Source organism: Amphiura filiformis, chromosome 20, assembly GCF_039555335.1.
Source record: "Amphiura filiformis chromosome 20, Afil_fr2py, whole genome shotgun sequence".
NCBI classification, from domain to species: Eukaryota; Metazoa; Echinodermata; class Ophiuroidea; order Amphilepidida; family Amphiuridae; genus Amphiura; species Amphiura filiformis.
The window spans coordinates 34,206,843-34,230,813 of NC_092647.1; the positions used below are offsets into that span (position 1 = coordinate 34,206,843).

Consider the following 23,971-nt stretch of genomic DNA (forward strand, 5'->3'; position numbering starts at 1 on the left):
TATTGGTTCAGTAGTTCTTCAGATAGCTCTTGAAATTTTGAGAAAATATTTCAAAACTTCAACTTTTTCTGTTAAAGCGCATGGTTAGCATGCAGAGTATTAAAGTCAACACAAACCTGGTGAATAGCCTGCACACATTTCTTGGTGACAAACTTGAGCCCTGCTTCCACGTAAGTCTCAAACAGCTCCAAGATATAATTGAAGGTCTCTTCTTTCATCTGTTTCTTGAACCTTGTCAGCCATGTTTTGACGTATGGGAACCACTTGAGGTCCTCTGGATCAATGTATACCATACCGCATCTGTTTGGAACCAAATCAGAAACATTTTAGTATGACAAATCTAAAGCAGTGGTTTTGTGCAAAAAGGATGTAAGTGCTTACGGTTGGTCCCAGGCTTGTTTGATTTAAATCACACCGAATTAATCATTGATTTAAATCGCGTTTTAAATCACTTGATTTAAATCAACATTTTCCATTATTTACCATTTTTGATAAATGTAAGTTAATTTCTTGCTTAAATTGACTGTTTTACTTCATTCTTAATGCTTCTACAACTTTTGGATACAATTGAAATACCTCTATGATGTCACTTTATCTATTGCTAAAAATTCATCTTCAAGGTGCAGAATTCAATGGGGTTTGTTCCCCATGATTTTACCAAATTTTTTCTTTGAAATTTTCACATGTAAAAACATGTTTTGATATTTTGTAAATATCTGGTAGGATTGCGCATATGACTAGCATTCCACTTGTACTCTTTTGACTTTATCATGGGGTATAGCAGTTCTTGGAATAAAAAAAAAATTTCAAATCGATTTAAATTTTAAAATAAAATAAATTAAAAAAATCAACAACCCTGGTTGGTCCTAACCCTGGAACTTTTGGGGCTCATAACTGCTAAATTGTTGGTCTAAAGTATGTAAACATATACATAATATAGAATGGCAAACACTTGACAAATATATCTGCAAGGTCAAATTTGGGCAAAAATGCTCAGTTTTGGAGAAAATCTCTACAAAAAATGTTTTTTTGACCCAATATTTTTGGACAATGTAACCAAAAAAAAATTTTCAGTAAAAAATATAATAATTTTTAAGAAAACTACATATTGGACAGGTGGCCGAAGGCTTGCACGCGGTATTGAACATTTAGGGGGTTTGTCCGGGTAATAGGCTGGAGGGTATCACCCCCCTCCAAAAAGTTTTTTGGCTCTTTTTATGATGAATTATCCATCATCCAATTCTAAAAATGCAAACAATAATTTTTTGATTTTATTTTTATTTACATTTCCGGATTTTTTTTTTGGACAAATTTCCCGAATTCCGGGAATTTCCGGAAGATTTACATCCCTGTACACACCAACAAATAAACTAAAAGACCACTGACTCACCGACTGACAGTAGCAGGCGATGCTACAGCTAGATCCTGGACTTCAAATACCATGTGTATAGATTCAGACAGCTTAATACGCTCACTGTTAGCCAGACACAACATTTTGTTGTCATCTAACACTGTGTTCATGTTTTCAATCCATAGAGCATCGACTGGACCATCACAGATCACCCATTTGTGATCAGCACTTGTGTCCTGTATGCAAGGCAAAATGAAAAGTATGTAAAAACAATTTTAACACACGCAAAACATGACTCAAACCATGCTCGTAACCAGCTTATTCACTGAACTATACCTACCTACCTACCAGTCAGCATCATGCAATTCGGCACCTTAGCTCAAAGATGCTTCCAAGTCCTATGATCCAGAGCTGCAACCTCAGCCTACCTAAAGTCCAGCCTTGTCTCTATGGGTGACGTCTCTCCATGATGTCTTTGGACGACCAGGTTTGTTTTTCCAGTGGGTTGGCTTCCAAAGGTAGAGCCTTTTGGGGGTGCGGTCTTCATCCATTCGCTGCAGATGACCAAACCACCGAAGGCGGTATTTCCGGATAACTGATGTGAGTTGGAGCTGTTTGGTCTTAGATTGTATACAGCTATTTGATATATGTTGTGACCATACCACTCAAAAAATTTTGCATTGACAGCTATCATAAAGCTCCCATACTGATGGCTTATCACACATTATACAAGCTAACATGCAAAACACTATCTATATACTTACACTAGATGTAATCCTGATGATAGTAGCCATGAGTCCATCTTGCCATTCCAGTGTCAGCTTATTCACTTCACCATAGAGCTCTCCCATACTGACGGCCTTAGGGTTCATCACATACGTGTGAACTGGTTTGTATTGTGGGTTATCTTCTCCTAGCTTGTGCATGGTGGTCAGTACATCCTGTAACACCTGTATTATCAATCAATCAATCAATCAATCAATCAATCAATCAATCAATCAATCAATCAATCAATCAATCAATCAATCAATTCAATCAATCAATCAAGTCAATGAAAACATAAATCAAGAAGACATTTATAAACATTATAAAATTAATCAGTAATCAAACAATCAGCTATATCAATATTTACAAACCCCCAAAATTATAGGATCTGCCCAAAAATAGGGCAAGCGCTTGCTCGGAGAACAATTGTTTTAGCAAACATGAGGAATTGAGGAACAGGCTAGGGGTATATCCCCCTGCAATGTATTTTTTAATAACAAAAACAAAAACAGAAATTTGCATTAATCCAGAAAACATTCTGTCATTGTCTCGGTTATCCGTACGAGAACTTTGGTTTCTGATTCTGGCTGCGATGGCGTATTGTGGTACGCACAGGGTGTGCACTTTTAAGCTGCAAGTCCCTAAATGGTTAAGTGTAAATTGTGCACATTATAATAGCAATACCATACCTCATAGCATGACGTCTTTCCACCGCCAGTTGGTCCTACCAACATGACACCATGTCTGACAATCATGGTCTCATAGAGCTGAATCACCTTCTTGAGACTACATTCTTCAGGTTGTAAGCCTCTATCACATATGGTCTTCAAAATCACCTCCTGGAGTTTACCATAGTCATGCTCGGGGAGTGCAACACCAGGGAACAGATCGGAGAGAATACCCTGTTATAGATGGGTTGGGAAAAAAATTCAGCTGAAACTAAAACATCTGTATGTGTACACTTTCTGGAAAAGTATTTCCAGAACATTTTATCAAGTTGAAGCCCTATTCAAATACATGTAGCTAATTTTCTTTCTTTTGAGTAAAATGTCTTATTTTGTCTTTAATACACGGCTTACGGCTTAACCACTAGTAGGCATTGTTAGCACATCTGAGACACCAACAAAGGTGACAAAATCTGTATTTTGATGATTTTTATGATCTTCGGGATGAGCAAATCACTGAATGGGCCTTTACAAAGGTATATATTACTGTTCGTGCACCTATAATGGGGAACCCAAACCCATAAAAGCTTGTTGAAAACGGGTAGGCTTCGCTGAATTTACACACACTGCTCTGATACCACCATTGACCAAAAATCAATGGAATATATTTTACGACCATGCTTGAATTGACAACCCCTTGACTTGACTTTCTATTCCCACTCATCTTGAGCATTAGATGAGTGGGTCGCTATGCACTTACTGAACACAAAGGAACTTGATTATGGTTGTGTCATCGACCCAAGTTTATAATCCTGCTGCTTTGCTGAAGGCTCTGATACATATCAGCAAACAGGATTACAGTTCGCCAGTTAGTATTGAATACTCTAGCGAAGCTGAACAATCAGTGAAGGCAGCAAAGCTTGGCTGGGCTCAGCAAACCATTTTGGCTGTACTCCCTTACTAAACAGTGTTTTTTTTTTTTGGCTAATACATTATATCTTACCTTGAACAGTACTGTGTCTTCAGACAAGAATTTAGGTAAATTACTGTCCCTCAGTGCTCTAATCAGCACAATATCCTCACCCAGGTCTGGATTGTCACGCTTGAGGGAGCCGGCCATAACCAACACAGATTTGACGGCACGCATACCAAAATCGTAGTGATCTTGCTGAGACAGCTGCTCGCTGCAGAGCCTGTACATCTGCGTCATTTTACGGGCGAGATTCCTTGAGGATTCAAAGCCTTCGGAGTACAGCACCACTTCAGCAATTAAAGCTGGTAAAATTTAATAAAAGAACATTGTAAAGGATGTAGATGGTACATTTAAGGTATTTATTACTTGATATTCCTGGACAATTATAGCCTAAACCTAAGCACCGGGAGAATACGTGACGCACAAAAAACGCCAAAATTTGCAGATTTTGGGTATAATCGCAAATTTTTAATTCGGCCATGAATATTTTGGGAATATTTTGGACAAATCGCGCAAATCACAAATTTTCCGAAATTGCCACGCAAAATTACCTAAACCCACCTGTTTTCAGACATTTTTATCAAATTTGACAAAAACAGCACAATCAGGTTAATTTCATGCTTTGCTTGTGGCAAGTTCAATAAAACTGTCACTCAAAGTGGTTCAAATTGCCGTGCTAATGACCTTCGACCTCACTGTTGTTTCTCTCTAAATTTGTAACATTCTCTTACTATAATCAAGTACTATTGAAAGGCCATAACGATTCTTGGTGTTGTCTGAGGGCTCAGGATTTTTAATTTTTTTTTGTCGCAATCACAGTCATCATGGTCATAAACCTAACAAGTGATTAGTATGGTTGATGATTGTTGATGATGAGGACCTCATTTGTATTTTGTACCTCCTAGTAAAGTATAGGGCACTGTTTCAGAGGTCCTGGGTTCGATTCCCTGGTGGGATCCACCTTTGCCAATCAACCCAAGGCAGAGTGAGTTTCAAAATTAAGTACAAGATGCAAGCCATATTGGCATATATCACAAATTAGCTCTGCAAGTTTCTTACCATAATCTGGCACCATCATAGCTATAGGCCTAAACATGGCCTTCAAGTTGTCGGGCAGCTCTGTACGTCCAGCATAGCCAGGGTTCATGGTGATGAACGCAGCACAGGACGGAATCAGCTTGATGTCACGACCCTCAAACATGAATCGAGACAGCTGTAAAGGATGGCAATCCAAATATGAAATCATATTAATGGCGCACTATCTTGTTAATCATAAAAATATTTCTAATTGTTTTATAATAGGGCTGGATAATTCACAACTTATATTATATGGTTATGTGCAGCAAATATTAAATTAAATCTAAACTTAGCAGCAATTTTTGAAGTCATCATACTAGTGGCGTAGCCAGGGGAAAGGGGGAAGCTGCCCCCCTGTGAGAAGTCTTGCCCCCCCCCCCATCTGTGGGATGCATATTTAAGATTGTTAGGCCTTTTTGTGCTCTTTGACCATTTTCATCAATTCCCCCTCCCCCCTTGAAAATTGACTAGCTCTTCTTTGAAAAAGTTCTGGCTATGCCACAGTATCATACACACTACCACTTCCAGCTAACAGTCTTAAATTGGCACTCAACTTGTAGGCCTAATTTACCAAAATTGATACCATTTAGTTACTCATTTTGTTTTACTTGTCACTGAGATTTTGTTTCATCATAGAGCAATTACTAAATCAATATTATTAACAATGGAAAGATTACGTATGATTTTCCTTACCTTCAATGCTTTAGCATTCTTAATCGTGATAAGCTGTTGAGCAATGACAGACAACACCTCAATATCGATACGATTGAACTCATCAAAACAACACCAGGCCCCAGACTGAGCCAATCCCGAGAAGAATCGACCCATGATCTTGTAATCTAAACCATCGGAACAGTTGAACACCACACATTGTTTGGCCAGACCTTTGGCTAAATCCTTGGTGGTTTCTGTCTTGCCGGTACCTGCTGGGCCAGCTGGAGCGCCGCCAAGATCTAATTGAAGAGCTCCCATGAGGCAAAGGTAGCACCGATCCTGTGATAAGAATCATATTTTTTTAAGGATAAAATCAAGAATGTGCAGATGAAATTGTATAAAAACACATCAATATTATATTATCTTAAGTTCACTCCTATAACTGAGTCCTCAATTGGAAAAGATATCAAAAATATGTGACCGCCCATTACTATAGGTAAAATAACTAATTCTCGATCATGAGAGCACGTACCTTCTACGTATTGCTGCATCAGTGTAATTTTCGTGGAATAACACAATCGGGCGACCTACATGACCGAACCTTAACCTTGCCTAGCGACAACAGTAATCGAAGACCGTGATTGGTCAATTCTCAAAAGCTGTGCTTGCTCTGTAGCATGTGGTCTTTGCATTGTACGCGCAACGCAAATATCTGTGCATATCTAAGTTGGCTCTCATGATCGAGGAATAGATACTTTATCTATCACGTCCACACACAGGCAGGTATATCAATACAAGGAATTAAGTGTTTTGTATATAATATATAGTGCAAGCGTGTAACAAAATGATTTGTTTGTGTTTAAGCAGCACGTATTTAGCAAATAATTATCAAAATTCACAGAAGGCAGCCAACACATGGCGTATATCACGTTTTATTCGTAAAATTTGAAACTAATTTTTTTTTAAACTTACAGTCAGTGGTGTGATGACCAGTCTCGCTGAAGCTCCCAGATACTCATAGCCGTAGACATACTGTGATGTAGACATCCTCACCACACAGTTATCCAACTCTTGATCCCAATAATACCTCAACTGCTTCAGCCATTCAAAACTATTTGGATTATCTATCCCCATCTGCACCATAGTGGAAATGATATCGCGGGCATGGACATCGATGGTGATGAGGGCACCAAGGATGTTACGCACAAGCTTGGGGAGCACGCCGCGCACAAGAGCAGCAAGGCTGTTAAGACGCTGAAAGAGTAAATCACAATGTGAAAGAAAATATGTTTAGAGATATAAAATATTTGTTTTCATGAAAAGAAAACTTTACCTGTTGGCATATAATGGAATAATGCCAAAATCAAATTTTTGTCAATTAATATCAGCTAAAGTAAAAAAAAAACTCTTGTTCTGCGGGCGGGCGGATTTGCTAAATACGGTCAATTGGTCGGGATTTTTGTTTTTCTGGAAGACTACCTAAAAATCAACAAAAGCTTAAAAAATATCAAAAAAATCTGAACATTTTTTGCATACAAATTTGGAACACTGAGAAAATAAAATTAGTCAACATCAATCCACTTCAGCAAGAAAACAGCTATTTTTAACCCCCTGAGCACTACCTGCCGATCTAACATAGCCTCTGATTGGTCATTTACATGATATCTTCATTTTAATCACCAATCGGAATGGAGCTTTGCAAATAATTCATCAAAAGTTTTTTGGGTGGTGAAATTATTCTAACAATGTTGCTGATTGGTCCAATTGATAATGAAAACTTCTTTTTGACCAATAGGCAGGTAGTTCTCATAGGGTTAAATGCATACAGCTAAAGAAAAAACCTCTCCAAAAAATAAATCTGCGTCATAAGGGCCTCCATAGAACAGGGTATCTAATCTATTATCGCCTAAAATGTAATTGAAGTGAGTAGGTTAAAGTATACTTTCTATTCTAATGATTTTATGACTTACATCAAAACATTTCTGTTCAAATTCTTTGACTCCTTCAGCTCCACCAACTTCTAAGACATCTGCTACTTCTTTACACCACACTGTCTGTGATACTGTCAACACAACCTGCCAACAAACAGTACAATAGGAGAAATATTCAAATATAATGAAAGATGGTGTACTGATTAACAGATTTAGAATAGAGCTGTATTGTAAGAGAGGAGGCCCTTGGGGAGGATCCCCTTGGGTAGTGAACACTTCAAAAATTTCATCTGGTGTGAAGGAGGTCCATAATGCTTCATCCACATGTGTCGCTACCATACACCTTACCAGTTCCAAAAAATCATGCTCACAAGATATACATATGAGATACCTAATTAGCATATTTTGCGGTAAATATCGTAAGGAATTTAGAATGTGTCAAAATAAATAAATACATTACGGTAAATATCGTAAAGAATAAAGAATGTGTCAATTCACATCATTATGCCTTACCAGTTCTAAGACATTGTGCGCTTAAACTCAGACGGACAGACTGACAGACGTACAACCAGGACACACAATGCTTGAAATGTTGGCATAAAAATTAATTTGTATGTTACCTGTGATGGATAATCCTGTAGCCACTCCTCCCTGGACCTATTCTCCAAGTCAGCTAATGCAATCTTGGTAGTCTTCCTCAGCGAGCTCACCATAGCTTCTTCTACTTTGCCCAGCCAATCTTCCACATTACCCACGAGCCTTGAGGCCTTTACCCAGGCCAACCTTCTCTCCTTCTGGACTCAACATGGCAAGGATATCATTGGTACCAGTTGATGCGGTAGGTTCTGTTACATTGTCACAAACATACTTAATATTAGTTGAGCTGAGTTTATCAGCAACTTTTAAGTTTAAAAATGATTGGCAATTTTTATCTTGTACAGTTGTTAGCTTATATGTAAAAGAGGGAATTCCCGCCAGAGTAGTTCTTCTGTGGTGAACCAAACCTACTTAGTTATCAAATCAATCAGTGACAATTTTATCTCTGAATTTGACATGTGCTAATTGATGTTTTAATGTTATTGCATCAATTAGCACCTGTCAAATTGAGATATAACCTTGTCACTGATTAATGTGATAACCAGGCAGGTTTGGTTCACCCAGAAGAACTGCTCTGGCTGGGCTTCCTCTTTACTGGTCATGTCAGTATGATGTCACACTAGACAATTGCTATACTATGTTTCACCCCAAGTTTATTACATCAATGCTTATTTGCATGTTGCACCTCAAGCGTGCCAACAAGCCATCCTTGTACATCTGTGTACGCCCTATGCGATTAACTTCACATGTGCAATTCGATATTTTGACCAGCAAAATATACACCTACTGCACTTCCGAACTTTGGGTGAACCAAAAGTATACTGGTGTAACATGTTGATGACAATTTTGTCTTTACATCCTTACATCCAGTTGCTCTAACAGGAAAAGAACAACTCAATTTATTGATCAGCAATCACTGACATATCAGAATCAATTAAATTTTTAGCCTGTGCAATTGACAGTCATCACACACATATACACCCCCTTCACAACCCAGTGTAAAAACTGGTAACAGTGGACAGCAATGCAACACAGTGTGTTTTCACTATCCAACAGCAAACACACAGATTGAGTTTTTTATTCACGTTACTGTCAACCCTTTTAGTTTTCACTATCCAAATATGGATCCACTCTACATCTGTACCTGCTGTCGAGTTGATATAGAAACACTGACCAGGAACAGTGGACATCCGCAGTTCCTGCATATCATCATTTACACAGATTTTGTATGCGTGTGTCCTCGTTTGTTGGTGTTCATACATACACCCACACACTCATCTCTCACATGAACCTTCTTTCTACTTGCCTGGTGATGCTTTTCCATCGTTAGCGGGTGGCGCCCCACCAAATTCCAGTTTTGCGATAGCGTCAAAACACTTCCTGAGATGTGGTTGGACAGCATGTGGGTTACGTGTCTGAGACAGAATCTCTAGAAGCTCGTCATTGGACAAGAAATAAAATCTGAATAAAAAAAAAAAATATTGATAACGAATATATTTGAATGCATATCTAAAGCAAAGCATAATTATTGTTTAGGTTAATAATGTGAACTTGAAACTGCAACCATGCTCCCAATGTTTAACTTGCTTCAGATTGTACTGTATGAGGAACAGTCTTCAAATCCAGTCATTTACATACGCATACGTTAGTATGAAAGAGCTATTAGGTTATTCCATTTGAAATCCATACACCCCCTGGTAAACATGACCTTAATCTTCCAGATAGGTGGGGTGCAAATTTTAAATGGGGTTACCTGAATGGGTGACTCCATTTGAAATCAACACTTGGGAGATTAAAGTTGTGATCTTCCATAGGGTGTGTAAGGGTTTGAATTAGGGACTGTCTTTTGGAATTTGCAGGAGAGCATTAAATAGCTCTTCTGGGGCCTAAGGAGAACTGTTTAGAGCATTTACAATAGAATGTAAGGAGAGAATGGTCAACTAAGAAGAGCTAAAAATCACTCTCCTATATAAGATTTAAGGAGAGCAGTAGAGAGTGATTGCTCTTGCTCTCATCAAAAGGCAGTCCCTGTTTGAACTCTAATAGACCATTACTCACCTTGGGAAGATACATCTCTTGGATTCCAGATAATCTTCCAGACATTTCTGGATTTGATCCAGCAATGCGTTGTTATTCTTGAATGTTTCCAGTAATCCTGGTTGTGTGGCTGCTCTCATGGCTAGCGGAAGCCTGTTCACTTTACGCATAATCTCCTTCCATGATTTGTCCACCTGTGTCCATGAGAAAGATAACAGAAATAATAAGACATATATTCAAAACTTGAACAATTACGTCATAAGCTGCATGATTATGATTATTTGTTGTACAGTTATCTATGTGTTCAATAACAAGAATTTCTTTGGATTAAAGCAAACAATACAATGCCTAAAATCGTTAAGATTGGGCAAACGATAACATGCAATTTGAATTAATCTGACTTAAAGGAGTATTTTGTGATCCTAGTATCCTCTTCTTATGACATTTTTCAGTACATATCCACGAAAAAAGCATATTCCCAAAATTTCAGTTGATTCCGATTTTGCGTTTGTGAGTTATGCATGATTATGTGTATTACACTGCTCCATAGACAATACGTTGTAATTTTGTTCTGGTGCACCAGAACGAAATTTAATCAAATTAATCCATAAGAAATATTTTGTACATAAACATTATGTAGCCAGAGTATTCCAGTGATATAAAAATCTCAACTTTTTTTGAGAAAAGTGGGGGATGAGGCTGTGGATCACGAAATGCCCTTTTAATACTAACTTTCCCCAGTACTACAAAATATTACTCTACATAGCCGCTTTCGCCAAACGTTTGACAAACATTTAGCAATCAAAAGCGTTTGCCAAGCGCTTATGGGCGTTACGAAAATGTTTGACAAGCGTTTGTGCTCGGCAATTGTTTGACAAACGTTCGGCGAAAACGGCTGTGTACAAAGCAACTAAAACACCATGAAGCCCAAATGATCCGATTGTGTAATCACAATCCCCAGACAGCTGCTCAATACCCGAGGGGTCAGTGGTTCAAAACTAAGGTGAGAAAACAACTTTTTTTCTTCATCTTCTTTCTTTTTCCTTTCCTTCTTTCCCTTTGCCAAAAGCAGGTGGCTGTTATGGTTAAGGTAGCAATATTGATATTTCAAGTTATTTCTTGTTCAAACAGAAAGCTTGGTTTTGCAATTATATGAGAGAATGCATATCTGATTAATTATATTATATTAGGTGTGAATGTCAAATATCATCGATATGAATCAAAAGGCAAACAAATCTCTACTAATACACTCATAACTCAAGTCCACTAACACATCACTGTTGATTTATCATTAACTACTGGTTTATGATAACCTGTTGCTAGTTTCTATTACGATTTTCATATTACCCTGATTTGATTTTACATTCTTGAATCTGAATCAATTTATATAAGCACATATTGTTATGTTTCAAATTAATATGAGCATTTTTGACACTATTCAAGTAAAATGATTGCTGCTGAGAGGAAAAAATGAAGAAAGTTTTAAGAGTAAAATTTGGGGACATGGCAAGCCTGTGAAAATATACAAAGTTATTTATCGCTGAAAGATTATTCCATGTCTATGCAACCTCAAGCAGTAAACTTGAGTGTTTTTTAAAGAAATTACATACTTATTAAAAGCATTGGTTTTAAAACATTTTTCTTCACATATTTCTAATTAGAAATATTTTTATCAATGTTTTCGTTAAAAATTATCAACGATAAAAAAGGTCATGAACCGGGAAATAAACAACATTACCGAATTTAGCAGCCACCATCTAATTAGTTTGCAGCAGCCACGAGCGACCAAAGTTCTATAGACACTTATCAAGGTAATTAAATATAAATATTTGTAAATACTTGTATAATTAAGTAATCAATAAACAAATAATTTATTGATACAAAACCTCATATTTAAAGACTAGGTAAGTGTGTACCGTAATTCATTTGTTGCTGGACGTTCTAGCATACCAGCACATGACGATTTTTCACAAATTGAATCAAGTTGCATTTCATAATCTACGAATGAAACTCTTACTCTCCAAAAAAATGAGACAAAAAGGTAATTTGTTCATGAGATATTAAAGCACCAATTAGTATGATATACCATGGTTTTTACATACAACCTGCCTGAAAATCTCCTTTTGTGTTCTGGCATACTGGCATATCACAATGTGCCACCATATAGGCCACCATGTAACTGCAGTTGCCTATTATTCTGATATTATTATTTGCTCATTTTATTTAGCGCCTCTTCAATAGATCGAGGCGCTTTACAAGATAAATACTAAAATACACAATTTAAAAACACGAAAGAATATACAGAATAATATAAAATACAATGCAAATATGATATAGTAAAATTACACATAAATAAAAGCATCAATTCAATATTACCGAATCAAGCATTGATTACAATCATTATTACACCAAAGCAAAAATATTTAAAAACATTATATGCAAAGAAAGCTACTCTTTGGGGAAAAGATGAGTTTTTAATAACTTTTTGAATACTTTTACACTGGGAGCCTGACGGATCTTAATGGGAAGCTGATTCCAAAGCTTGGGTCCAAGAACACAGAAAGCGCTATCGCTAATGACGCGTTTAGTAGATGGAACTTCAAGGCGCAACGTATCTTTAGATGATCTAAGGCCAGCTCGACCAGGCGTATAACTACGAAGAAGGTCTTGGAGATACATAGGTGCTAATTCATACACACAGTTGTACACATGCAGTAGGAGCTTGAAGTCTATTCTCTGCTGGACTGGCAACCAGTGAAGTTCGGCGCAATAACGGCGAAGTGCTCAAATGCGCCTATCAACACAGTAAATCAAGCGTGCCGCACGATTTTGAAGCCTTTGCAGCCGCTGTGCATTGAAAGCTGAAATGCTACCTAATTAAAGAGTTGCCATAATCCAGCCGAGAGAGAACAAGAGATCGTATTGCATGTGCACATGTATTTTGATCTATAAAATGACGAATATGTGAGATATTGTGCAAATGAAAATTAACAGTACGACAAAGTGAAGACACCTGTAAATCCATTTTGAGACAAGGATCAAATATGACACCTAAGTTCTTAATAGAAGGCACAGGAGCTATCGAGATTCACCAATCTTCAGGTCAACGCGCGCTGAATGGAATTTCTTTGTTTTTGAGACGAAATAATAAAGAACTCTGTCTTGGAATCGTTCAGCCTAAGTTTGTTTTTCAACATCCATGCTTTAACCTCAGCGATGCAATTTGTTAAGCGAGCTTGAATGCGCAGCTTCCCTATCATCGGACACATGATATACTGGCATATCACTGTAGGAAGGGTTTTTTTGTTCTGACATACCTAACTAAATGCGACTTTTAATTAGAATTGCTCATAATTAATGATTGCAATTTGTTGATATAGCATGCTCATAACAAATATATATATATTCATTAATGTTTTTTAACAATGATAGCCACATTTGATTTCAATGCTCTCCAGTAAGTCTTCAAAAATTGAAAAATTTTCAAATGCGATTTTCTCAATGCTGTTTTTCGTGATGTGCCGGTATGTTACAACAGAGACAAAAAACTAACACATCAAATTAACAAAAAATTCATATTAGCCTATATTCAACATGATAAAATTCAATAAAGGCTAAATATACCCCCCCCCCCAAAAAAAAACCACAATGGACAGACAGGATTATGCATGCCTTTAAAACTAGAGTATTAAAAGAAACCAAGTAAAGTGCATGTTTCTGGTAATTTATTTATTTATTTATTTATTTTACAAATTCGGCTAAAATACATCAAAAAGCAAAGTAAAATTACGCAATACATACAAAAGGAAACAAAAGTAAAATAGACCCAATGGGCTAGCCAGGAAGAGTCAGAAGCATCAAGACACTGTCACCAAAAGGTGTGACTCCTCCAACCCATTGGGGCAATTACATAAAAAGATATATACTATTGCACTGTTTAAACACATTGTGTGTACATCCACATCACAAGGATGCACCCGCCAGCCATCATATGTGCCTCCCCCACCTACCAGCCAGGAACAAAAACCAGACCCATGCCACATGGAGGCCACTCCAAATCAACCCCAAGCCACATTGCCTACATGAAGGAATACAGAAAACATTCCCAAACCAGGCAACCCGGGGACGATCCCAAGCGACCGGGACCCGGGACGAGTCCGGCATCCACCCAAGGCCAACAAATGAAAAGAGACACATGCAGCAGCTGACAAGCCCACCCTCCAGATATGGATGTACACATTATTACATTATTACAAGATGGAAATCTGCTCAGTGACCCCTACCTATCAGACACATGGATTTACCCCCCCCCCTCCTCCCTGGCCCACCTGAACTCAACCGAGCCACCCAGCAACACCCCACTCCCACCCACCAGACCAACACAGGCCATGAAGACGGATAAAGTAGGTCACTGAGCAGAAAACCAAGACAACAAAATTTAAGAGTCCTGCTCTTCAGTACTGTTATTTACTAAATAAGTTTTCAAATGTTTTTTAAAAGACTTTGTGCCCATGTACAAGATAAAATGATCCTTTACAGAATTTGGCAAACCAGCCCACAGGCGAGGGAAATTTACAGCAATGGTAAATTTGAAACTGTCAGTTTTGGGTGTGATATTATGATTAAAAACTAAGTTGTCTGAGTGACGTGTGTTTACAGACCAATTGCTGAAACCAAAAGCGTTACAATTTAATATACAAGTACAGGCAAAACAGATAGACAAATATTTCCTTCTGTTGTTAAGATCCATGATGTTGAGTTGTTTGAGACGTTCCCCATATGATTGATCCCCCCGCCATATAATCACACTGTGCTCTCATGACCAGGAAAAGGAAAGAGAAATATACTACAAATAATCACACTGTGCTTGTTTATATCAGGTGACATGAAATGCCACACTGATATATTGTTGAGCAGACGAATCTGACTCTTCTGCTTCCTCCATTTCTTTCATCAAACCCTCGTTTAAAATGCTATGCCAGACACTCGCCTCAATCTTGACCAAACTTGGCCACAAGAAGCACTTATAACCCAAGCTCCTTCTAACTTATTCACAGTTACTGGTGAAAAAATCATAAACAGTGCAGATCATAGAGAGTTCAAGTACTGCAAGAAACAATGTTCAAGTTCAGGTCAACAAACGATGTCATGTGTGCAAAAAGTTAGCATATAAATGTAGCAACGTGGCATGCAGGCCCGGGCATGCAGGCAGTCTCATGACCAGGAAAAGGAAAGAGAAATATATTACAAAATAAAACATTTTGCAATTATTGTTGGACTGATGAAAAACTCCACAGCTGTCTGCTTTAAAAAGGTTGTTGACCCATGTAAGCCCCCCCCAAAAAAAAATTGACCGACCCTAAATCCTGAAAAATCAGGGTCGCAATGTTTTTTAAACAGATTTGTTCAAAAAATCAATGTTTTTCACTAAAAATTAATATTTTATTGAAAGACTAGTCTTAAATTGATTATATTTAACAGGTCTAACACGTACCCAGAAGTCAAAATTTACAAATGTCCCCTAATTGAAGAAGCATTATTTAATATTTGAAAAAGAAAGAAAGAAAGAAAGAAAGAAAGAAAGAAAGGGAACAAACCAAACTTTTGATGATGATAAACTAAAGTGCCTAATCCTTCCCTCTCTCCCTGATATGTAAGTGTGAAATGAAGAAAATTCTAACTCAAAAGATCAAAGTTCTTTGGCCGATATTTTAACTAGTTTTTTACAAACGTATTTGGACTTCTTCTTCCATATTAGTGCCTCCTCATATGTATGAGTATTATCACACTGCGTACAGACCAGCTGTGCTTATTTTTACTCTGGAACCTAGAGTAGATGAGTGTATTTTTGAAGTAGAGTCAACAGTACCGGGCAGGTGGTGAATGATGTGCATTCTCTAAATTCAGTAAATTTCCATCGTCAACCGTGTAATTGAATGGGATTATTTTGAAATTTTAAAACGCTTGAAATATCACAAACAAATGTTCATAAATAATATAAATACAAGCTAAAACCGTTGGGGTTCGATAATGAACCCCACAAAACTAACCAAGTATATGGAAAATGCCATACGGCCGGGCGGTTTCACAAGTTGCCGGCTCTATCATGCCACTCGCCACCTGGTACCGCGATGATCCCCTGCTCTTTTTGAATAGCCTGTGACGTTCTTTAACATGCACACTGCACTATGTGAGAAATACTTGTACACAGGACCGACGGCTTAAAGTGGCCTCCGAAGCACTAAGCAAGTAGAGTAAAGTGCCTTGCTCAAGGACACAAAGAGACATGAAAGGACTTTCATTTATAGGGCCTCATCAAACTTTTGGTTTGTTCCCTTGATCTATAATCAAGTCTAGGTAACCTGCACTTTGATGTTGATAAGAGCTAAATGGGAGATTTGACTCCTCCAAAATGAGTGTATTGATCACGCATCACAAATCCGTTAACAGCACACACAAACATACATTGCAAAACAGTGCCTAACTGTCTAGAGATAAAAACACTATTCGTCGTAGAAGTGATGATGTAACAGGATTAACTACCATAGCAACAGGTTAAAACAATTTTTGAATATGTCGCAGATTTCTCTCATCACTTGTGCATGTCTGCAATCATAGATTGAATACAATACCGCTCTTTTCAAAGATACTAATCTTACAGGTGCGAGTGATCAGCATAATATGAATAATCTATAGAATTACGATCCAGGTCTTTATCCCTGTTCTTTGACAATCTATGGTTCAATGCAGAGGTATTGCATGAACGTACTAATGCAGTATGACATATTTAAAAATTGTTTTAACCTATTGCTATGGTAGTTAATCCTGTTACATCATCTACGGCAAATTCTAGACCTTGTCCTCGGTTTGTAAATATGTTTAGGAATGCCTTGTGTTTAGAAATTTAACACATGAAAAGTTGACAATGGTGTTTAGGTTTTAAACGTGTTTACAAATCAAGTACAAACTAGAAACGTCACGGTTTTCGACGCAAGGCGTCGAATGGGATGCCTCCACCATGGGGCGATTTAAATGTGTACAAATCCATTTTTAGTAATTTGCCCTCAGATGACCCCTGTGTGACCCCGCATGATCCCAAAATGAAATGCCAAATATTTGGCTTTAATGTTGACTGTACCCACCAAGTGTCATGCCCATACGACCAATTTTATTAATTTGACCTTAGATGACCCCTAGGTGACCCTGAAATGACCATCTAAAAATTTGGCTCTAAATGTTGACTGTACCTACCAAGTTTCATGCATATATGACAATTTTTAGTAATTTGAACTCAGGTGACCCCTGAGTGACCTCAGATGACCCTGAAATGACTTTCCAAAAATTTGGCTCTAAATGTTGACTGTACCCACCAAGTTTCATGCCTATACGACCAATTTTATTAATTTGACCTTAGATGACCCCAGTGACCTCAGATGACCGAAAAATGACCTTCCAAAAATTTGGCTTTAAATGTTGACTGTACCTACCAAGTATCATGCCCATACGACCAACTTTATTAATGTGACCTTAGATGACCCCTGAGTGACCCCGGTTGAGTATGAAAAGGACCCATATGAATATTGACCCAGGTCTTATGATGAGTGTCAACCCCGGGTGGGAAAATATTTTTATTATATTCTTCATTTTTTCCCTTTCCTTTGACACCACCCAGGTGGTCTTAACTTTTTGGCATTTGGAGATACACTTATTTCAGACCAAAAATCGAGTGTATATAAAGTAAGTTAGATAGACTAGGCTGATACCATTTCTTTGGTTCAGCAAAAATAACTACAAAAATATATGTGTACATAAATAGTGTGATAGCTGCTGGTATTGTAAAGGTCTAAAACTGGGGTTTTCCAAAACCTCATAATAATTACAATTATTATTGTTCAATATCAAATTATTAGGTCAACATTTTGTTATTCTTCGGAAATTATCTACATGTGGTAAATCTGGTAAATGTGACATGATCAAGGGGAATGAGTTGGATGTCACCAATATTGTTTTTGAGATATTGGCAAAAACAGTATTCAAATTCTTTTGTTTTATATTGTTTACAGCCGTTGATAAATTGCCCATAACACGGTCATCAGATGTCCAATTTTGATGCGGTTTGCATCAAAATGTAGCATTCGTAAACTGCCAGAAAAATTATGTGAAAATTTTCTAATTGAAAATTGCCGACATGTGACTTATTCCCTTGATTATGTCACACATCTGTTTTTAGCAATGCCGTATAATTATCACCAGACTGTATGGTTTCAACATAGCTTGCAGCTTGCCGTAATATACTACATGTTGCAAGTTTTGTCGTTTCGACAAGTTGGTTTTTAACTTTGTGTCCTTATTTGTTTTTACCCCCATTGGATGTTGTACGTGTCACATTTTTGCTGTTTTAAATTTACCCTAATAGTGTGACACACTTGTATCATTTTGGTTTCCTGCTGGTCAGTTGGAAAAGAATTTTCTAGTTTTTACTTTACACAAAGGTAAGTGACTAGAGTGGTTACCGTACCATAGCTGAACCATGGGACTTTGACGGTATATTTTGGTATGCCACTGTCGCACGTTTCGGACTTTTCCGTCTCTTACATATGGCACCATCTGGGAGTCAGACTTTTGTTTAATGTTCGAGATATTTTATGTAGGAAAGAACCAAAATATCACAGAATTAGAGGAGAACCCGGGCTCCTTATACCACCATGTACAATAGCGCCGTCAGCTATGGGGAGTAAATTGGGGGTATTTGGGTCCTTGCCGACAGTGCACGGAGACGAACGAAAAGAATTCTGCATCTCATCTGAAGCGTCTTGGCATCGCGTGCAGGTCGCATCAAGTACGTCTCTCAAATGCCCTCATCATCCACCATGACAACGATTGCCTGGAGTGCATTCCGAGGGAAACCAAATGCTCCCAATTTTTGCTCCACGCCTGTGTCAAGATAGTTCTCCTTCTCTAATTCTGTGCAAAATATGAATATTAACCTAAGTCTTTTAAAGGAATATTGACCTGGGTCTTATGAGGAGTGTCACCCCGGTGGGCAAAATATTTTTTATAATACTCTTTACTTTTTTCTCTTTCATTTAAAACCACTTAGGGGTCATACCTGGAGATATGAAAAGGACCCAAAATATGAATGTTGACCCGGGTCTTATGTTGAGTGTCACCCCCGCGAGGGAAAATATTTTTTTATATTCTTTTCTTTTTTCTCTTTCATTTGACATTACTCGGGGGTCAATAACTTCTTGGCATTTCAAGATATGAAAAAGATCCAAAATATGAATATTGTGCGGAGTGTCGCCCTTGGTGGAGAAATTATTTTTTATTATATTTGTTACTTTTTCCTCTTTCATTTGACACCACTTGGGGGGTCATACCTTCTTGGCATTTCGAGTTATATAACTCGAAATGCCAAGAAGGTATGACCCCTATAAATATTGACCCAGGTCTTATAATGAGTGTCACCCCGGGTGGGGAATATTGTTATTATATTCTCTACTTTTTTCTCTTTCATGTAACACCACTAGGGATTCATGCATTCTTGGCATTTTGAGATTATGTCCATTTAAGACCCAAAGGTTGCTGAGTAAGGAAGTAAGGAAATTTGACTAATATGGTTCAGCAAAAATTAACATTTCAGAGAAATTAAAACTAAACAATCCAAATATATAAAATAAACATAGAGGGCATGGCTTAAAATGCTCTTATGTTGTGAGACATACATATATATGTAGATCTGCTGTGTCATTTTGCAAGTGAATAATTCCTATGTGGTCTTATTACCTAGCTGGGGGGTTTTCAACCCCCCGAGCTAGGTACTGTTTTGCTATCCGATTCTTGCACAGCTGCCATCGGCGCTGTGCATTCTTTTTTCTGCGTTTTTCTTCTTTCTTTCTTTCTGTCAACATCATAATCAGCCATCGCAGCCACATGCTTTCAGCCATGTTGATCATAGTTGGTCACTAGGACTATTGGGTGGTGCCACAGATGTCACATGATCAACTTCCGATCAAATGTCATCCACTTCCGGTCAGTGGCCAAAACCGTGATTTTCACTAAAAATGCTTCTCCTTCCACATATTACATAGCACCGTGATGTCACTTGCACACATGCATCACCAATAGCCAGTGTCTAAAAGTTGCACACAGAATTGGGATCAAAGGTCATTAAGGGTCACTTCGGTAAAAGACTGAAAAATTTGTAAAAATAATCAAAAAATCACTGTCTTTACAAATTACATAGCAGAGAGTCGCCATTAGCACACTTGCATCGCTACTAGCCAGGGTCTTTAGGATGTCTACAGTTTTGGGGTCAAAGGTCATTAAGGGGTTACTTCCGGTCAAAAACCAAAATTATCAAAAATGTTTAAAAAAATTTTATCTCAAAATGTAAACAGACCAGAGTAATATACATGAATCAGTGTTACCTGATATATGCATGGTATTTTTATTTTGGGGGTCAAAGGTCATTAAGGGGTCACTTCCTGTTTTTAGCTAAATAACTTCAAGAATTTTTATCCTGACAACTAAACATAGTAGAATTTTTTAATTAAAATTGGAACAATGCATTTTGTCGGTGTACATAGAGTTTTATTTTCATTGAGGTCAAAGGTCATTAAGGGGTCAAAAGGTCAATCATAAATTTTAAAAAATCAAAATCCATGTATAAGTTTCGATTGAGCTGAAATGCACCAGGAATATTCCTTATGACATCCTAAGCACTATGTAATATTTTTGCGGGGTCAAAGGTAATTAAGGGATCACTTCCGGTTCTCTCAGATTCGGGGTCATAACTCATTTGTCACTGCTGGCTGTGCATGCTCATGATCGCAGGCTAACGCATAATCAGATCTCATTCTTTCTTTCTTTCTTCTTCTTCTTCTTCTGGCAACAAACTTCAAAATGCTTCTCCTCCTACATGTTACACCCTACAATTACGTAACTTGCACATATGTATCGCCATATCCAGTGCCCATAGGTTGCAAACAGAATTGGGATCAAAGGTCATTAAAGGGGCATTTTTGGTATATAACCAAATACCTTCAAAATGCTTCTTCTGCCACATATTACATAGCACAATGACGTCACTTACACATGTGCATCGGCTTTACCCAGCACCCATCACTTGCACACAGAATTGGGGTCAAAGGTCATTAAGATCATTAACTGCATTATCTGGACATCTGTAAGGGGTATGGGGCTTAAACTCAGTGACAACAAATCTCATGACCACGGGAACATTTTGCAGGCATCAGGTCAAAGGTCATGCAGAGGTCAAATTTTAGAAATGCATTTTCTGGACATCTGTAAGGGGTACGAGGTTCAAACTCGCTGACAACAAACTTAATGACCAAGGGAACATTTTGGAAAATTTTGCCGGGGCCAGGTCAAAGGTTATCTGGGGTCAAACCTTTTAATTTTATTTTCTGGACATCTTTAAGAAGTATGGGTCTCAAACTCAGTGAAAACAAATCTCATGACCAGGGGAACATTTTGCAGGGGTCAGGTCAAAGGTCACGCAGAGGTCAAATTTTAGAAATGCATTTTCTGGACATCTTTATGGGGTACGGGGCTTAAGGCCAAGGGGAACATTTTGGAACACTTTGCAAGGGTCAGGTCAAAGGTCACCTGGGGCCAAATCTTAGAATTTTATTATCTGGACATCTGTAAGGAGTACGGGACTCAAACTCGGTGACAACAAACCTCATAACCAGGGGAAAATTTTTGGAACATTTTGCAGGGGTCAGATACCTCCACAACACCAACACGCCCAGCTAGGTTTGTGGTCTATGACCACCATTTGCCACTAGTTGTAGTTGTGTCATTATGCCTCCTTGTGCTGGTTTTTGTGGTATACAATTAAGAGCATGTCATGGCCATTGGCCCCCACTTTTACCACGGGGGCATGACCTTAATCTTGGCAGATCCCAAAATATGGTACTCTGCAGATAATCCCCGATTAAAGTATGGAGGGAGAGGTATCAAATGCATTAGTGTCATTGTAATAGTGGATCCAGCAGGAACTCCCAGAGAACAAGTCTATATGTACGTTAGTGTTAGATGTAATACATCAGACAAAATCAACCTCTGCAGGGGTTACCAACCCAGAGGGTACTCAATATGGTTTGGTAGATAGGTGACTCATCACTATCCAAATCCCCCTAATTGCCCTCCCTCCAGTAACTTGACCACTTTTCAAATCTTGGGTCCTCCAATGCAATGCATGAGAATTGGGATGGGGGAAACACAAGCAGTAGCGTAGCCTCTGCCCCCCTGACAAAAAATGAAAGAGAAAATTTGGAAGGCAAAGGAATAGAAATGGGGCAATTCATCCCGATCATGGGCCAAAATAGTGTAAAAAACAAAATTTTTGTGTGCCCATTGTCCCAATAAGGCCTCTTTTTAAGCTCAGACTTTACATGTCTTAATCATGTTTAATCATGAAGAAAAGGAAGTATGAGCATATCACCCCGTCATATATGAGCTTCACTGGCTGCCTTTAGAATTTCGGACTCAGTATAAGTTAGCTGTTCTTGTTTTTCGGCATTTTGAAGATACGTTACCAACTTATCTGTCTGCTACGCTCTGCACGTACAAACCAGCTCGATCACTTCGATCTTCTACTGAAAGATTATTGAAATCTCCTTGTGTTAATCTGAAATCGGCTGGTGAACGCTCCTTTCATTTCGCTGCTCTGGCTGTTTAGAATTCGTTTCCAAACAGCCTCTGTAACACACATTCGCTTACTCAGTTCAAAAAGCAACTTAAAACTCATCTTTTCTTCGTGTTTTCCAGATTCACATAAGAAACTTGTTTGTCTTTATTGTTTGTGCGCCTTGAGTTCTTTTGAAGATTGTGCGCCTACTAAGATCCCTCCATTATTATAATTATTATTATTATGCACATTCTCTATAAAAAAACCCGATATAATACCCTCAAAATTATGCAACCGGGAATTGTTTTTCGCTTTTGCCCACAAAAATTTTATTTGCCCCCCACCCTCAACCCCGCCGACCAAGAAAGCTGGCTACGCCCCTGAAAACAAGGATTCCTGAGTTAATTACTAAAAAAAGAATTTTTTTGTTACGTTTTCCAAAAAATTTTTACAGATTTACTGATTTACATTTACAGATTTTTTTTATTTTCTCACATTTTTGGCCAAATTTGACCTCAAAGATGGATTTGTCAAGTCTTTGCCATTCTAAATATGTATACTTTTATATACTTTAGACCAACAATTTGGCAGTTATGAGGCCCAACATTTTCCATAATTCCAGGGTTAAGACCAACCTTAAATGTTATTTTACCGTAATTGTCCGCCCTGCATGATCTTTTATATATGAGCTGGGCTTATTGCATTCCTTTACTGTTGGATTTTTCTTTTTATATGTATAATAAAATGGATGTGATCTCTCTCTTCTTATATCTTCTTTCCAGGTCCAATATAAAGATGCCAAGAGAAGATACCTGTGTTCCAGCTATAAATAGTCCACATGACCAAATAATTCATATAGTTACTGCTAAATCTGAGAACGACCCCACCCCTAGGGACGCCATATTGCAAGGTAAGTATCAAATAAATTGCAAACAAATTGGCTGATTAGAAAAATGGCTTCTGTAACACCTTTGTAAAATGGCTTCCTTTGGTGTTGTTACACATTCCACATGCATCCTATTAGCAAATTGGACATGTGTTCTGTAATTAGGATTGTAGCCTGATCAGCCTGACAGGGCACAGGACTTTCAAATGTGGACCTTTTTCACTGAGATAACTAAAATTAATAAAACATTTAGAATGAGTGTAATCAGCAAGTTAATTGTTGCTTTTTTGTACAGAAATCATTCCAAAGACCAGACCATACATATATATTGCTGGTTCTCTTTTCTGCAGTTTTTAAAACCCCTGATGTCAGCGGCG

The 23,971-nt window shown here is 37.9% G+C and overlaps 1 protein-coding gene across 1 annotated transcript in view; it reads right to left on the reverse strand.

Moving 5' to 3' along the window:
* The window catches only part of LOC140142688 (dynein axonemal heavy chain 6-like), a 115,595-nt gene that overhangs the window by 46,492 nt on the left and 45,132 nt on the right, over nucleotides 1-23,971 (reverse strand). The window contains 13 exon segments of the mRNA XM_072164689.1: nucleotides 117-300; nucleotides 1,391-1,587; nucleotides 2,116-2,301; nucleotides 2,806-3,018; nucleotides 3,785-4,056; nucleotides 4,814-4,967; nucleotides 5,525-5,824; nucleotides 6,458-6,739; nucleotides 7,456-7,560; nucleotides 8,037-8,168; nucleotides 8,170-8,261; nucleotides 9,305-9,474; nucleotides 10,072-10,244. Coding sequence (XP_072020790.1) covers nucleotides 117-300; nucleotides 1,391-1,587; nucleotides 2,116-2,301; nucleotides 2,806-3,018; nucleotides 3,785-4,056; nucleotides 4,814-4,967; nucleotides 5,525-5,824; nucleotides 6,458-6,739; nucleotides 7,456-7,560; nucleotides 8,037-8,168; nucleotides 8,170-8,261; nucleotides 9,305-9,474; nucleotides 10,072-10,244 — 2,460 coding nt within the window.